The sequence below is a fragment of the Anguilla anguilla genome, chromosome 11 (assembly GCF_013347855.1).
Source record: "Anguilla anguilla isolate fAngAng1 chromosome 11, fAngAng1.pri, whole genome shotgun sequence".
Taxonomy (NCBI): domain Eukaryota; kingdom Metazoa; phylum Chordata; class Actinopteri; order Anguilliformes; family Anguillidae; genus Anguilla; species Anguilla anguilla.
The window spans coordinates 9,473,886-9,486,240 of record NC_049211.1 but is presented as its reverse complement, the minus strand read 5'-3'; the positions used below and the strand labels follow the sequence as shown (position 1 = coordinate 9,486,240).

The 12,355-nt window shown below is 47.7% G+C and overlaps 2 protein-coding genes across 7 annotated transcripts in view; one reads left to right on the top strand and one right to left on the bottom strand.

Annotated features, from left to right (window-relative positions):
• The first annotated feature begins 297 nt into the window (after positions 1-297).
• On the top strand, positions 298-7,860 carry si:ch73-70k4.1 (translation initiation factor IF-2). The gene is made up of 4 exons (XM_035381294.1): positions 298-700; positions 1,424-1,574; positions 2,151-2,794; positions 7,221-7,860. Exons 1-4 carry the CDS (start codon positions 540-542, stop codon positions 7,291-7,293), a joined length of 1,029 nt encoding a protein of 342 aa, XP_035237185.1. The 5' UTR covers positions 298-539; the 3' UTR covers positions 7,294-7,860.
• A 609-nt stretch (positions 7,861-8,469) lies between these two features.
• prkcz (protein kinase C, zeta) overlaps positions 8,470-12,355 on the bottom strand; it is a 138,856-nt gene continuing 134,970 nt past the window's right edge. For 3 of the 6 annotated variants that reach the window (XM_035381245.1, XM_035381244.1, XM_035381243.1), the window contains exon 15: positions 8,470-11,015. In XM_035381245.1, the coding sequence (XP_035237136.1) occupies positions 10,928-11,015 (88 nt within the window). In that variant the 3' untranslated portion in view covers positions 8,470-10,927. The remainder of the gene's footprint in view (positions 11,016-12,355) is intronic. The other 3 variants (XM_035381240.1, XM_035381241.1, XM_035381242.1) reach the window with 1 other exon arrangement.

Genomic DNA, 12,355 nt, shown 5'->3' with positions numbered 1-12,355 from the left:
GCGGCAAGAACATTATTTAGACTAATCATTTGTGAAATTTGTATCACAAAGCATATGACACAATGCATATAGGCCAACATATACATTGTACCATATACATTGCGTTACAGTCTATATTAAAGACATGTGAGACATCCACAATGATGATTCATGGTGGATGAACGCAGATGTCTCAAATTAAGCTTCCTTCATGCATTCCCTTAGGGAAGCAAATACATTCACATGGATTTCACAGTAGTCTATGCCCATGCATGTATATTTGGTTACTCCTCCCGTGAGTCTGTGCGCACTGTTCTGACGGAAGCAATGTTTTGGTTTCTGTAGCGGGTAAACCAGATGCATGTACGCGAGCTCAATGCTCAAGCGATTATGGAGCATTTTCATTAAATGAACTTTTGGGTGTGAATTTAAGAGACAGTGTAAATGGTTGTCGTTACGACCGTGGTAACTGCACGTTTTGTACCAAGTGAATGCGCTGTGTTGTTACAGGCGTGTTTTCGACCAAGCTAAATAACGTAGCTTGCTAACACTAGCGAATCATGTCAGAGAAGCATCTGAAACTAAAGCTGAAGCGAAAGAAAGCGGCCATTCAGGTGGACAAATGTGAACAGAATTCAAGTATCGTTGTGAAAAAAAGTACCGGAGTACCTATTCCGTTCTCATCTTTTGAAAGCGATCTACGCTCAGAAGCAACCGAAGAGTAAGCTTTAAGTTGGCCAACTTCTGTGAAACTATCTAGCTCTGCTGCTAGCGACTAGTCTAAAACCGGAAGACTAAAAGCGCCAGCTGTGTTCCCTAGTTGAGTGGCGTGTCTGACTAGATATATCATAATAAATACAGTCTAATGTATTTAACCCGATGACTAGTTAGCTAGCTAATTTGCAAGAATTTCGGAATGGAGCCGAAGACAGGAACTAGCTACCTGTCAGCTGTCCAATTAGCAGTAGCAAGGCGACTTTTTCGTTTGCGGTTCTGGCGGTCAGTTGATGGACTCACATGTGTCACAGTAAAAATGTGATTTCTAGTTATAATGAGGAATCCTGTATAATAAATTCAAATCAGTTACCTTTCACCGTGCCATATTGTTTGATATTTGAATGACGATTCTAAACATGTAGGTAGCTAAAAAGTAGAGAGGTCCCAATATTTCGCATTCCCCAGGGTTTAAAAGCGGGTAAGCATCTGTCTATATGAGGTGGTCAAATCGCGTGAAGTGACGGTAGTGTGGATGATTGAATCCTGTATGTTAGTGGATGCGGGCAAACAAGAGTGACATATTTACCCTCATTAAATTTGCAATCCGTACGCTGGAAGAGCCCTGAATAGCAAGGTAAACCAAGCTCTCGGAGTGTAATGATATTCCTGACAGTCATCTTCCTCTCTCTCTCTCTCTATGTGTGTGTGTGTGTGTGTGTGTTCACAGTCCATATGACAGTAAACCAGGGGAATGGTGGGACAGGCCTGACCTCCAAGCCGTGGAGAAGCTTTGGGCTGTGACTCTAAAGTCTGCCACCGCCTATGTAGGCCACAGTGTCTGGGAGACTGTGCCTGACCTCCCTCCGGCCTCTCCGCTGGTACGTTACTCCCCCCCCCCATCTGTCTGAAGAGCGCTTCTTTCCCTTTCTTTTTTTATTTGAAGGAAGCGAAAAAGACAGTGTGGGGTTTTGCTGGGGCTAGTTGGCGGGGGCGAGTGTCTCTCCCCCCCCCCCCCCCCCCCCCCGCCGGTCGGTGGCGGGCCTGCTTTTGCTCGGGAGTGGCAGTTCTGGGGCACGCACGCCCAGTGAACCGATCACTCTGACAGGTAGCTGATGCACGCTCGCGTACGCTAAATTATTTATTCCGCGGGCCGCTCGGAGGAGAGCGCCCGCTACGCGCTAGCCTTCCCGCGGCGGGCTAATGCGCCAGGGCTGGAGTCCAGGCGTGAGGAAATCATGGCCAACGGACTGACAGCCTTAAAACGTCCGCTTCTTCCATCTTGCTTTTGCTTTTTTTTTTTTTTTTGCTTTAAATGCTTGAGACACGACGCCGTCATGTTCTGTAAATGGCTAGCACTTTCTGTGTCAGAGTGAAAGAAAATAGCACGAGTGCATTGTCTGCGTAAGTGCACTGTAATAATGACGCGTTCTCTCCCTTCCTCTCTGGCTGTTTAGACGCGTTCCGTAGAAGAAGAGAGTGGATGGAGGTGGTGCAGTTTAAGTGAGGAGGTGGACCCTCTTCCCTCTCCTCCCAAACCGACTGTCGGCTCCTCACCTGTCCTGGCTGCACGTGGGCCCAGTGCCCAGCTCCGCCCCGCTGATTCAGGTCCGGTGTCCGAGGGCGCGGCAACTCTGCCGAACCCCGCCCCACAGAAGGGCCGTCTGAGCTCTGCCCCCGCTGAGGAGGAGGCAGCAGAGGGGACGCACACGCGGAACCCAGGACCCCTCGCCCACCAGCCACAGAACAGGACGGGACGGCAGGCTCAGAGCCCTCCGTCCTCGCGGAAGGTCCCGGCGGCGGGGGGGGCGGGGCGGGGCGGCGGAGCGCGCGAGGAGAACCGGGCGGCGGGGGGAGCCTCGTTAGCGGGAGCCGGGAGCGGGGGAGCCGAGGGAGGCGGGATCAAACGGCGGCTGCCCGCGCGCGCGGGGGGCGGGTCTGACAGCCACGCTCCAGAAGAGCGGCACGGGCGCGCCAGACCCCCCCAGGGGGAGGGGGACGTGTCTGGGAAAGCTCACACCCATCGCCCGTCAGCTGGGGCAGCCGCCGCCGCCGCCACCATGGAGAACTGCCCCATGTGTCTCCTGCCCTTTCCCTCTGGGTAAGGATTCCTCTGCAGCGTCACGCTAGCATTTCTCTCTCATCTCTCTCTCTTTCCCTTTCTCTGCCTCTCCCTTTCTCTTTCTCTTTCTCTCCATTTCTCACCATCTCCTTTTCCCTCCCTCTCCTCTCTCCCTTTCTTCCTCTCAATTTCTCTCTTTCCCTCTCCTTCTCCCTTTCTCTACCTCCCTTTCTCTCCCTCTCTCTCTTCTTCTCCCTTTCTCCCCTTCCTTTTCTCTCTCTGTCTCTGCTGGGCACCCATAGTTCCCAGCTTTCTCCCACGCACGGACGCTCTGCTCTCAGAAGCAGCAGTGAGGAGGAGGAGGAGGAGGAGGAGGGGGGGGGCGCTGCAGTGGGCTGATGTATTATGAATAAGCTTCCGCTGCCATGGCGTGCGGCGGGCGGGAACCCGGACACGTTCCTGAATTTTTATGACGGGAAGAAAAAGTCGATGCACCCGAGCCGCTCTGCGTTTCTGCACCGAGGATCGGCGTCTCGGCGAGTTAGCGGGGCGTTCGGCGCGAGGGCGTTGAGCTGTGACAGGTGAATGCTGTGAGCCCGTCCCACCACTAGACTGATATTGTACATAATTAGCCCGGGGATCATAATGAAGGTCTGCTCCCGCAAGGAACGCACGGTAAATAATTCAGCGGTTAAAAATTCTTGAAGCCGAAGAACCGCCAAAAAAACCACGGCGGATTACCGCTGTCCGGCGCGGCGCGTTAATGCTATGCGATGAAGAGCTGGATCAAACGCCCTGTTGATGTGGCGGGTAACCTTGGTGCGGAACCGCGAGGCGCATGAATTATTTATTTATTTTATTCCGTCGCTTTTACCGCAGCTGTCAAACAAACGAGCGCTGAAAAAAATAATAAATAAATAAAAAAATGCGGGCTTGTGAAAACGGCGGAGTGGCCAGGATGAGGTGGGGCGGGAGTCAGTGCAGTAGGCGGGGCCTGGAGCAGGGGCGGTAGATGATGTCATAGCTACCCTCCCCCATCCCGGGTAAATGGAACCGTCTCAGGGAGTGAGGTTCAGGGCCGAGGCGAGGTGAGCCCACCCATCGCCCGGCTCTCGGTTCGAGCGAGGGTTCCCCGTGCCTCTCTTGGCCTTGTCGGAACCGCCATCTCACACCAGGGACTCTCGCTCTGGATCGGCCATTTTGTAAAGATCCCAAACGCTGAGACGAAGATAACGAGATTGATACCCTGTATTTAAATAGTCCACCGCCTGTCCTGTCAAACTCCCATTTGAAACCTGGAATTATAACATTAGAATCTGCTCGTTATATCGGAGGTAAAAATCAGCTGCATTTTACACAACGGAAAATGTGATCCTGAAGACCCAGGGTTGCGTTTGCGCCAGAGTGCACACAAGTATGAAAAAAAATACCACTGATAAATTATTTTCCTTTGTAGTGCCCAGCTGGCCAAAAGGTGCAAAATGTGTAGCTAACATTGGCTGAGCTACACAATTGTCTGTAAGTAACACAGAAGCATTATTAACCTTTGTGAGGCTTCACTAGCTTGGTCTGTAAGGCCTAATGATGTGTGAAAGTTAGTTTTGGTACGCTGACCACAGAATGAATGTTACCTGGTTACCTACATAAAAAAAACATCTTTTTACCACTAATTACATTAATTCTCTTAACCACCTGATTTTAACTTCAAAAATGTTCCTAAGCGAACTGGTTCTGCTGCCACAGTTATTAACAGTTAGCTACCTGCTAGTTTGAAAAAGCTGATTTATTTCAGTATGCAAGCTGTTGCTGGGGTATTAGGTGTTATATTTTATGTCTCTTATACTTCCATAGACAAGCTCTGTGGAAGTTGTTGCTGACCTTTATTTAATGTGCTTACAGTTTTGGCTCTGGTATTTTACGTCTGAAAATATATATTGGGTGGTATTGCCCAGTTGATTAAAATATTGCTGTATTTCCATATTTGCTCAAGCGTGGAGGTTCAGAAGATGGGATTTTTAAAAAATAGATAAAGCTCTGATTACTAACCTTAGAGTCTCTAGCTTTAGAGTCTCTAGCATTAGCATAAGTGGGATTCCAATTTGATGAAAGTTTTCACAGAACGTAATTTGCTTCTCGTGAGAACAGCCAGAACCATGCGGTCTGTGGCCTGGCCCTTCTACGCTGTGGGTATGAATGAAGGCTTCACGAGTAGCTGGCCTTAACCCTTTGAAGAGCAGGTTCCTTGGAATGTTTTTTTCCCCCAGAATTCTAAGTGAGTGTTCTAGAACTCCATTGCTTTCGGTTGCCAGTAGCAATTGTTAAATCACCATTAGAACGTTGAGTTAAGAACATTCTAATCACAGCCACACAGGTTCAGTGGAACGGCAGTGAGGCAGCCGCTGGGTGCTGGAGGAGGGGGGGGGGGTGGTGGGGGGGGTACAGGGTCTCCGAGCCGCTCTCTCTCCACAGCGTCTCTCCTTCCTGGGGGACTAGCGCTGACCAGGTTTACTTTGAGAGCCGGCGTGAGAGATGCGCTTCAATCAATGGCCGTCTCTCGAGCTCTATCGATTCATTTTTTTTTTTCATCAAAGACACTGAAGTGGTTTTACTCGACTGATCCGTATTGATGACAGATGTTTGTTAACCCCACGTCACAGAGTTAAAAAAAATAGACCGTCTCTTTCTTTGTACGAACTTGGCGATTGCTATCTAAACGTGAGAGCCATATTCTGGTAGGCAGATTGTGAAATGCCAATGCAAAATTTTAAAAATTTACACGCAGCTCCTCTTCCTTTAAAATAGCAGATGTTTGTACGTCGAATCGCGTTGGAACCCAGCAACAACAAAACAGAAGCGCGTCCTGAAACGCCACTCTCACTCCTGTGCCAGTTAGCTGTGGGTCAGCTGTACGGAGGTGTTCTGATAAAGCGCAGACTGGCACTGCTGAATGAGGTGGATTAGCGCTCCGCGGCGCTGAATCATAGCACGATATATACACTAAACAGGACTGCCTCTCGCTCGGAGGTGGTGGATGTGGCGAAAGGGGCGCAAGCCAAATTAGATTTGCAGCGTGTTTTCCTGCGTCGTTGAGCAACGTTCCGTGATGGTTTTGCGGAATTCTCGGAGGCCTAAAAAAAGGATAAGAACTCTCAGTCAGGGAAGGGACGGGACGGGGGGAGCGGGGGGAACAGTTTATGTAGACTGAAATCGGTCAAGAAGTCACCGAGCTGCGGGCCGGTGGGCACAGCAGTGGCGGTCAGAACAGTGCCCGCTTTGTGCCAGGCGGGGCGTGGGGGCTGGGACGGGGCGCGGGGGGGGCGGGGCCCCGGCGGTGGCAGCAGGCCCGGCCGCGCGCCCATTCTCCGGCCAGCGCGGTGTACTTTGGCCCCCGCTACACAGCTCGGCGGCGCACACTCTGGCGCTAGCTCCGCTCCCACAATGGCTTCCCTTGTGTCCGGGAGGGAAGAGGAAAAACGCCAGTCTGGGGGTGGCTGGATTGGCGGGGGGGGGGGGGTTTAAGAAAGGAGAAGAGCTTTTTTACTGCAAAACTCATCCAGCTGTCTGAATGCAGGCAGGCAGGCAGGCAGGCAGGCTTAGAAAGTTCTTAGAAAGTACTGATTGAAAAATCCGCTGTAGCTTCTTCTGCCTTAACCCCCCTCGTCCCACCCCCCACCCCCCCACCCAAAAAAAAAAAAGCCCAGACCCGCTTCTCTTGCTGCGATGTGCCCTCCTCCCGCGGGCCTCCTGCCCCAGCTGTGCCCTGCGGCAGAGAGAGTGGGTGACACTCAGCACGACTCGAACACGCGATTGGCAGCCTGTGTACAGAATGCACGGGAGCTCGGCGATGACACGGGACACAGTGAGCGCCTCCCCGTCCCCCCCCTGCCCCCGCCCCACCCCACCCGCGAAACGAAACGCAAGGGCTGCGCAGGAAGTGCGTCTGAGCCAGCGACCCTCTTTAGGATTCGGTCCTATGCCGATTTCCTGTAACGGTGTGAAGGCCATTAGAACACTGTTCATGTACACCCTGCCGTGGAGTCAACCCCGCAACCCCTGTCACACAAAGGGCGCTATTTAGCCTAAAGGGTCTGCAGTTTGACGAAGGTGGGCATAGGCCACGTCAATTCAAAATCATGATGCCCTTCCAGTGTTAGCAGTATAACTTTTTTTACATGGCAGGTTTCTCAAACCCCTGTTAGTTTAGCTGTGAATGGAAGTAGTCCTTCCCGTTTGTGCATACAAATAAGTATCTGACACAGAGCGTAAAACTAGTATGCAAATTGCATTTCCATTTTTGTTCATACAGTTTTTTTTTTTTTTCATGTGCATGTTGACGAGGCTTATTGTGAGGAGGTTAAACGTGGCGTACACCCCTCTGGTGTTTTGTGATGAATATAACACACCCTTATGGATTTTCAGCACAGCTTTTTTTAAAAAAAACGTCTGTATTTTATTCATTTCCCAGGTTCACCCAGATGGAGTGTGACAGCCACCTGGCCAAATGCTTATCTGAGATGAACGACGATATGACATGGTGACTCCCACGCCGTTACCCCTTCCACATCTCCTGCACCCCCACCCCACCCCCCCATTATATTGCAATCCAAGATCATAAGAAGTTTAGTTGGTGCTGCTGAGTATTTGTGCATTGGTCAAGCCAAGAGGACAGAACTTGGCCCAGTGCATTTTTTTTTGGGGGGGGGGGGGGGGGGCGCAGCACTCATCCTCTCACCCTTCCTGTCTTCTCTTTAACCCCCTTTCGTGAGCCCTCGGACTCAGAGTTCAGCTGGTTTGCTCACGGTGTATTTTTGTCAGCCTTTCCAATTTACCTTTAAAGAAATGTCCCGGCAAAAATTCAAAAGACAGTGGCAGTTGGGCTGAGCAGGTTTTACCACCTGAACGCTCAGCGCGCACTTAATGCTAACCCAGCTAACACAAAATGTTACCGATGTGTTCTGTCAGTGTTATATCATTGCCACAGTAATGCAGCAAAATTATGAGATTGTTTTGTGTGATTGCATATGATTTAATATACTCTCAAGGACTCCAGGTATAATGTTGATGTATGGAAAAATTAAATAACGCATCTCCTTTATCAAAAGACAGCAATGTTTCCATTTTAATTTCTAATGTGCAAGATGATTGAGTTATAGTAAGCATTAGAATATCCACTTCTCTGTACAATTTCGCATAAAGAGGAGTCAAAGGAAATACCACACACCCAGAAATCAATGAACAGAATGTACAAATTAAGTACAATGCACATGTTTCCTGGTTTACAGTCATTACCTAGGAGGTTCTTTAAGACTATAATCTTGTAAGACCAAACAATGCCACACCATACTCCCAAACTCTCAATCCCATTGAAGATTTGATTTTTCTGTACACACTGAATTATATCTTTTAATTTATAAAACAAATGCTTCAAATATAAAATTTCCCCCCTCTAGCACATTGATAGAACATAATTTGCTTTGGACTCAACACAAGAAAAATGCAGAGAAGATACAGTAGCTTGCAACAGTTGCAGTATTTGGCAAATGACCATTAATGTATTCGACGCGTTTAAAAAATAAAAATCACTCTTGAACTTGCATCTACTGATCTCAGGGACAGTACCTCTAAACGTATTGCAGTTGTGACTCTTTGAGAAGACTGCAGAAGGACTGATTTCGACAGCCTGAATATTAACCGCTGAAGGCTACACACACTGCTTCAGTTCACGGAAAACCCACGAATAGGTTTTTTATTTTTTTAAATCATAATTACAGACATTTACATGAATGTATGGAGTGTAGCCGAGCTTGTCATACCACTGGATAAGAGGTAAAAACACACTTAGGCAAGAACCAGATTTAAAACGCATACTTCTATAACGTCGTTCGCTCTCCGTGACGTTAGATTTACAAAGGAAGAGGAAATCTCATTTCCGTGTTACACTGGACGAGCCCACAGCAATACTAAGTGGTCAGCCGAGGAGCGATGTTGTTGCAGTAAATTATTTCTACTTGAAAACCTGCAACAGACCGTTCGCGAGATATAATCAGCAAGTTAAAAGGCTTGCCGAAGCAAAGGGAGCTCCTTAAATGGAGACCGTAACTCCTCCTCAGTAGATGCGTTTAATCAAGGCAATTAACGCGCGGTTCGGTAATCTGCGCCCGGTCTCGATCCACCCCGCGCGGTATCTGCTTTCTTCTCCTTTGTTTTTCCTGAGTCGCGCAGCGCTGCCAGCTAATTGACTCTGTTTTTACTGGGGGAAGATCTAATTAATCCAATTGCACTCCTTATCCCGTTAATATAGGTCAGATTTAATCAATTAATTTACATTGAACTTTATCTTCCTTCCTTTCTTCAAGAAAGTTAAACCAAGACTAATGCAACCTTCAAAAGTCAGGCTTAGGTTTTTCTTAAACAATTGAAACCTTTCACAATATTTCTGTGATTTCACAACAAATGGACATAGTGGACTGCTATTTAATCTGGTGTGTATGCATGTTATGTTTGTGTGCTTTCGTGAGTGCATATTTGTTGTCTGTGTGTGTGTGTGTGTGTGTGTGTGGTTAGGGAGTAATCCCTTGGCAGGTGTTCATCTGTATTGAACCTCCTCTGAATTTTTGGTGTGAAAAGAATTCTTGTGGATCAGCAGAGATACTGTCTCCCCCCAGGCGACATTGACATCAACCATTCGCTGTCCATTCGCTGTGTTCAGTGTGAGAGAGAGGATAATGGTAACAGGAATTACGGCTAGCGTAATTCCCCCGTGATGTGCAACGTCTCGCCTGAATTGCACCATTGTCAAACCGAGGAGAACCGCATATCTGAGCAGTTTGTCTTAAAAACACGATAAGCCTCCTGTCACTGGCATCAAGACATGTTTGTACAAAGGAGTTGTGCATTTACCAAACATGTAGTATATGATTAGGTACACCCTCAAAGAAAGAAAAAAATATCTACATATTTTATAATTACTGAAATTATCATTAATCATATTATTTGTTTAGTCATGTTGGAGGCATTATTATCCAGGTGTAATGTACATCATATTCTTCGTCCCCTACGAACGACAAGCCTGCATTATTTTGTTCATCTCCTTTTTAACTCTTTATATTTGAAAAAAAAAAAAAATCTGATCAATGACACTTACATCACTGGAATTCTGATTGGCTGCCATGGTCATGTGCAACCATGTGTTCTCTTTACAAAAAAAAAAAGAAAATGGTGGAGAGAGACTGTCGCTAATGACGAGCTGTTCTCTACAGTCCACTCTGTACCAGACGACCATTTCATGAAGTAAATCTGATTTGAACTATTTTGTCAGTGCAATCTGGACTATGGTGGAAAATACATATTGGATCTTAAGAGGCACTTCTTAAAAAAATAATTAATTCTCCCAGTTTCTCCTAGAAAAAAAAAAATCAACTACCAGTTAAATGCAACTCCTTTGTAGGTGAAGTACAGCAATTTGCCAAAACAAACCTGAAACAAACAAAGTGGTCATAAATAAAACGTGCCATTTTGCATCATTAAAAGGCATCATCAATTTGGATTTGCTAACTACACTATAATACAAGTTACTACTTTTTTTCCTTCCATCATTGTACATTCTTGTTTAGCTTGGAGGATGGCCCTCCAACAAGATGGCTAGTGTCTTTTTTAAAAAAAAGTGAAACAAAATCAAAGAAAAAAAAGTGCACATAAATTCCAGTTCTGGAGCAGAACTATCATATTTACCCAGGGATGAGAGACATGTAAGTCCTTTGAGGGTGCAGGCACAGTATGAATGAACGTTTTCTTCAGGTATAAAGCCAGAAGCACTGACACCCACATGAAGGGTTAAAAACAAAAGCGAGAGTGGTTAGTGGAAGACTACCACCCACTGATCTTGGGCTTTTGTTGTTGTCGTCAAATTTATATTTTGTTAACACCTCTTCCGTAGTGTGCCCCCCCAAAAAAAAATAACATTAGGTATCCATCATAAAGGTCTTGCACCAGCTCCTCAACCTTGCATGCAAGCAGCTTAGGAGTTTGTTTGTTTTTGTTTTTACTTTTTTTTCTTCCGGTTCTTCCTTCAACCTTCTTCCCCTTTCTTCCTCTCCACAAAGTCAGTGAGAATTCATTCGGCCCGAAATGGTTCTGCAAAAACGCAGGGTAAAAAGGAGACCGGCCTCTCCCTCATACAGACTCTTCAGTGGACACCAGCATGGGGTTAATGTATTCAAATCCCTCGAATTCCGATTGGTCTATTCTTTTAATGACGTCCCTGTGAAGAGAGAGAAACAGTGGGGAAACAGGTCATTTAGGAGAGTGAGCAGAGACGCTGCCCTGGCAGGACAGTCTGCTGTTTACAAAAGCAGATCTTCCATCAGCTTTGTGCGTTGCATGCTTTTTGCTTAATTTACTTTAAAGACAAATGATTTTGATTTGAATGGGAAGAAAAATAACATGTGTAAGTAAGTGCTTTCGTGTTATTGCAAATTTAGTTTGTGTGTGTGTGTGTGTGTGTGTCAGAGAGAGGGAGAGAAATAATGAGTTTCAGTTCTATTTTACTAATCTCAAGATGTATAGAATGCAAGAAAACAACACACTGCCTAATGAGTCAATTCTAGATGCACTGTCTTGGAGAAACAATTTCTGTTTAGCCAGTGGTAATCATCTGTAAATGAACCAAAGAACACAACCCATTTCAAGTGGCCACTTAAAAATAAACGCAGCGTCTCCAAAAACAACAAGCTGTTCCCCCATTTCCCACACTCTCCTAGGGGTGGGCCAAACAGAGCGTCCAGCAGAATGCAGACCCGTCAACCGGCCCCTGTTGGGCAACCCCACGGCTGTACCCAACACCTCTCCTACCCAACCCCACGGCTGTACCCAACACCTCTCCTACCCAACCCCACAGCTGTACCCAACACCTCTCCTACCCAACCACACAGCCGTACCCAACACCTCTCCTACCCAACCCCACAGCCGTACCCAACACCTCTCCTACCCAACCTCACAGCTGTACCCAACACCTCTCCTACCCAACCCCACAGCTGTACCCAACACCTCTCCTACCCAACCCCACGGCTGTACCCAACACCTCTCCTACCCAACCCCACAGCCGTACCCAACACCTCTCCTACCCAACCCCACAGCTGTACCCAACACCTCTCCTACCCAACCCCACAGCTGTACCCAACACCTCTCCTAACCAACCCCACAGCTGTACCCAACACCTCTCCTAACCAACCCCACAGCTGTACCCAACACCTCTCCTACCCAACCCCACAGCTGTACCCAACACCTCTCCTAACCAACCCCACAGCTGTACCCAACACCTCTCCTACCCAACGCCACAGCTGTACCCAACACCTCTCCTAACCAACCCCACAGCTGTACCCAACACCTCTCCTACCCAACCCCACAGCTGTACCCAACACCTCTCCTAACCAATCCCACAGCTGTACCCAACACCTCTCCTAACCAACCCCACAGCTGTACCCAACACCTCTCCTACCCAACCCCACAGCTGTACCCAACACCTCTCCTAACCAATCCCACAGCTGTACCCAACACCTCTCCTACCCAACCCCCTCAGCTGTACCCAACACCTCTCCTAAC

What these genes read in the sequence shown, in the direction of transcription:
- si:ch73-70k4.1 (XM_035381294.1), top strand. Translation starts at nt 540, where the DNA reads ATGTCAGAGAAGCATCTGAAACTAAAGCTGAAGCGAAAGAAAGCGGCC. An exon ending in CGCTCAGAAGCAACCGAAGA is followed by an intron (nt 701 to 1,423) that starts GTAAGCTTTAAG and finishes GTGTGTTCACAG; the next exon opens with TCCATATGACAGTAAACCAG. An exon ending in TCCCTCCGGCCTCTCCGCTG is followed by an intron (nt 1,575 to 2,150) that starts GTACGTTACTCC and finishes CTGGCTGTTTAG; the next exon opens with ACGCGTTCCGTAGAAGAAGA.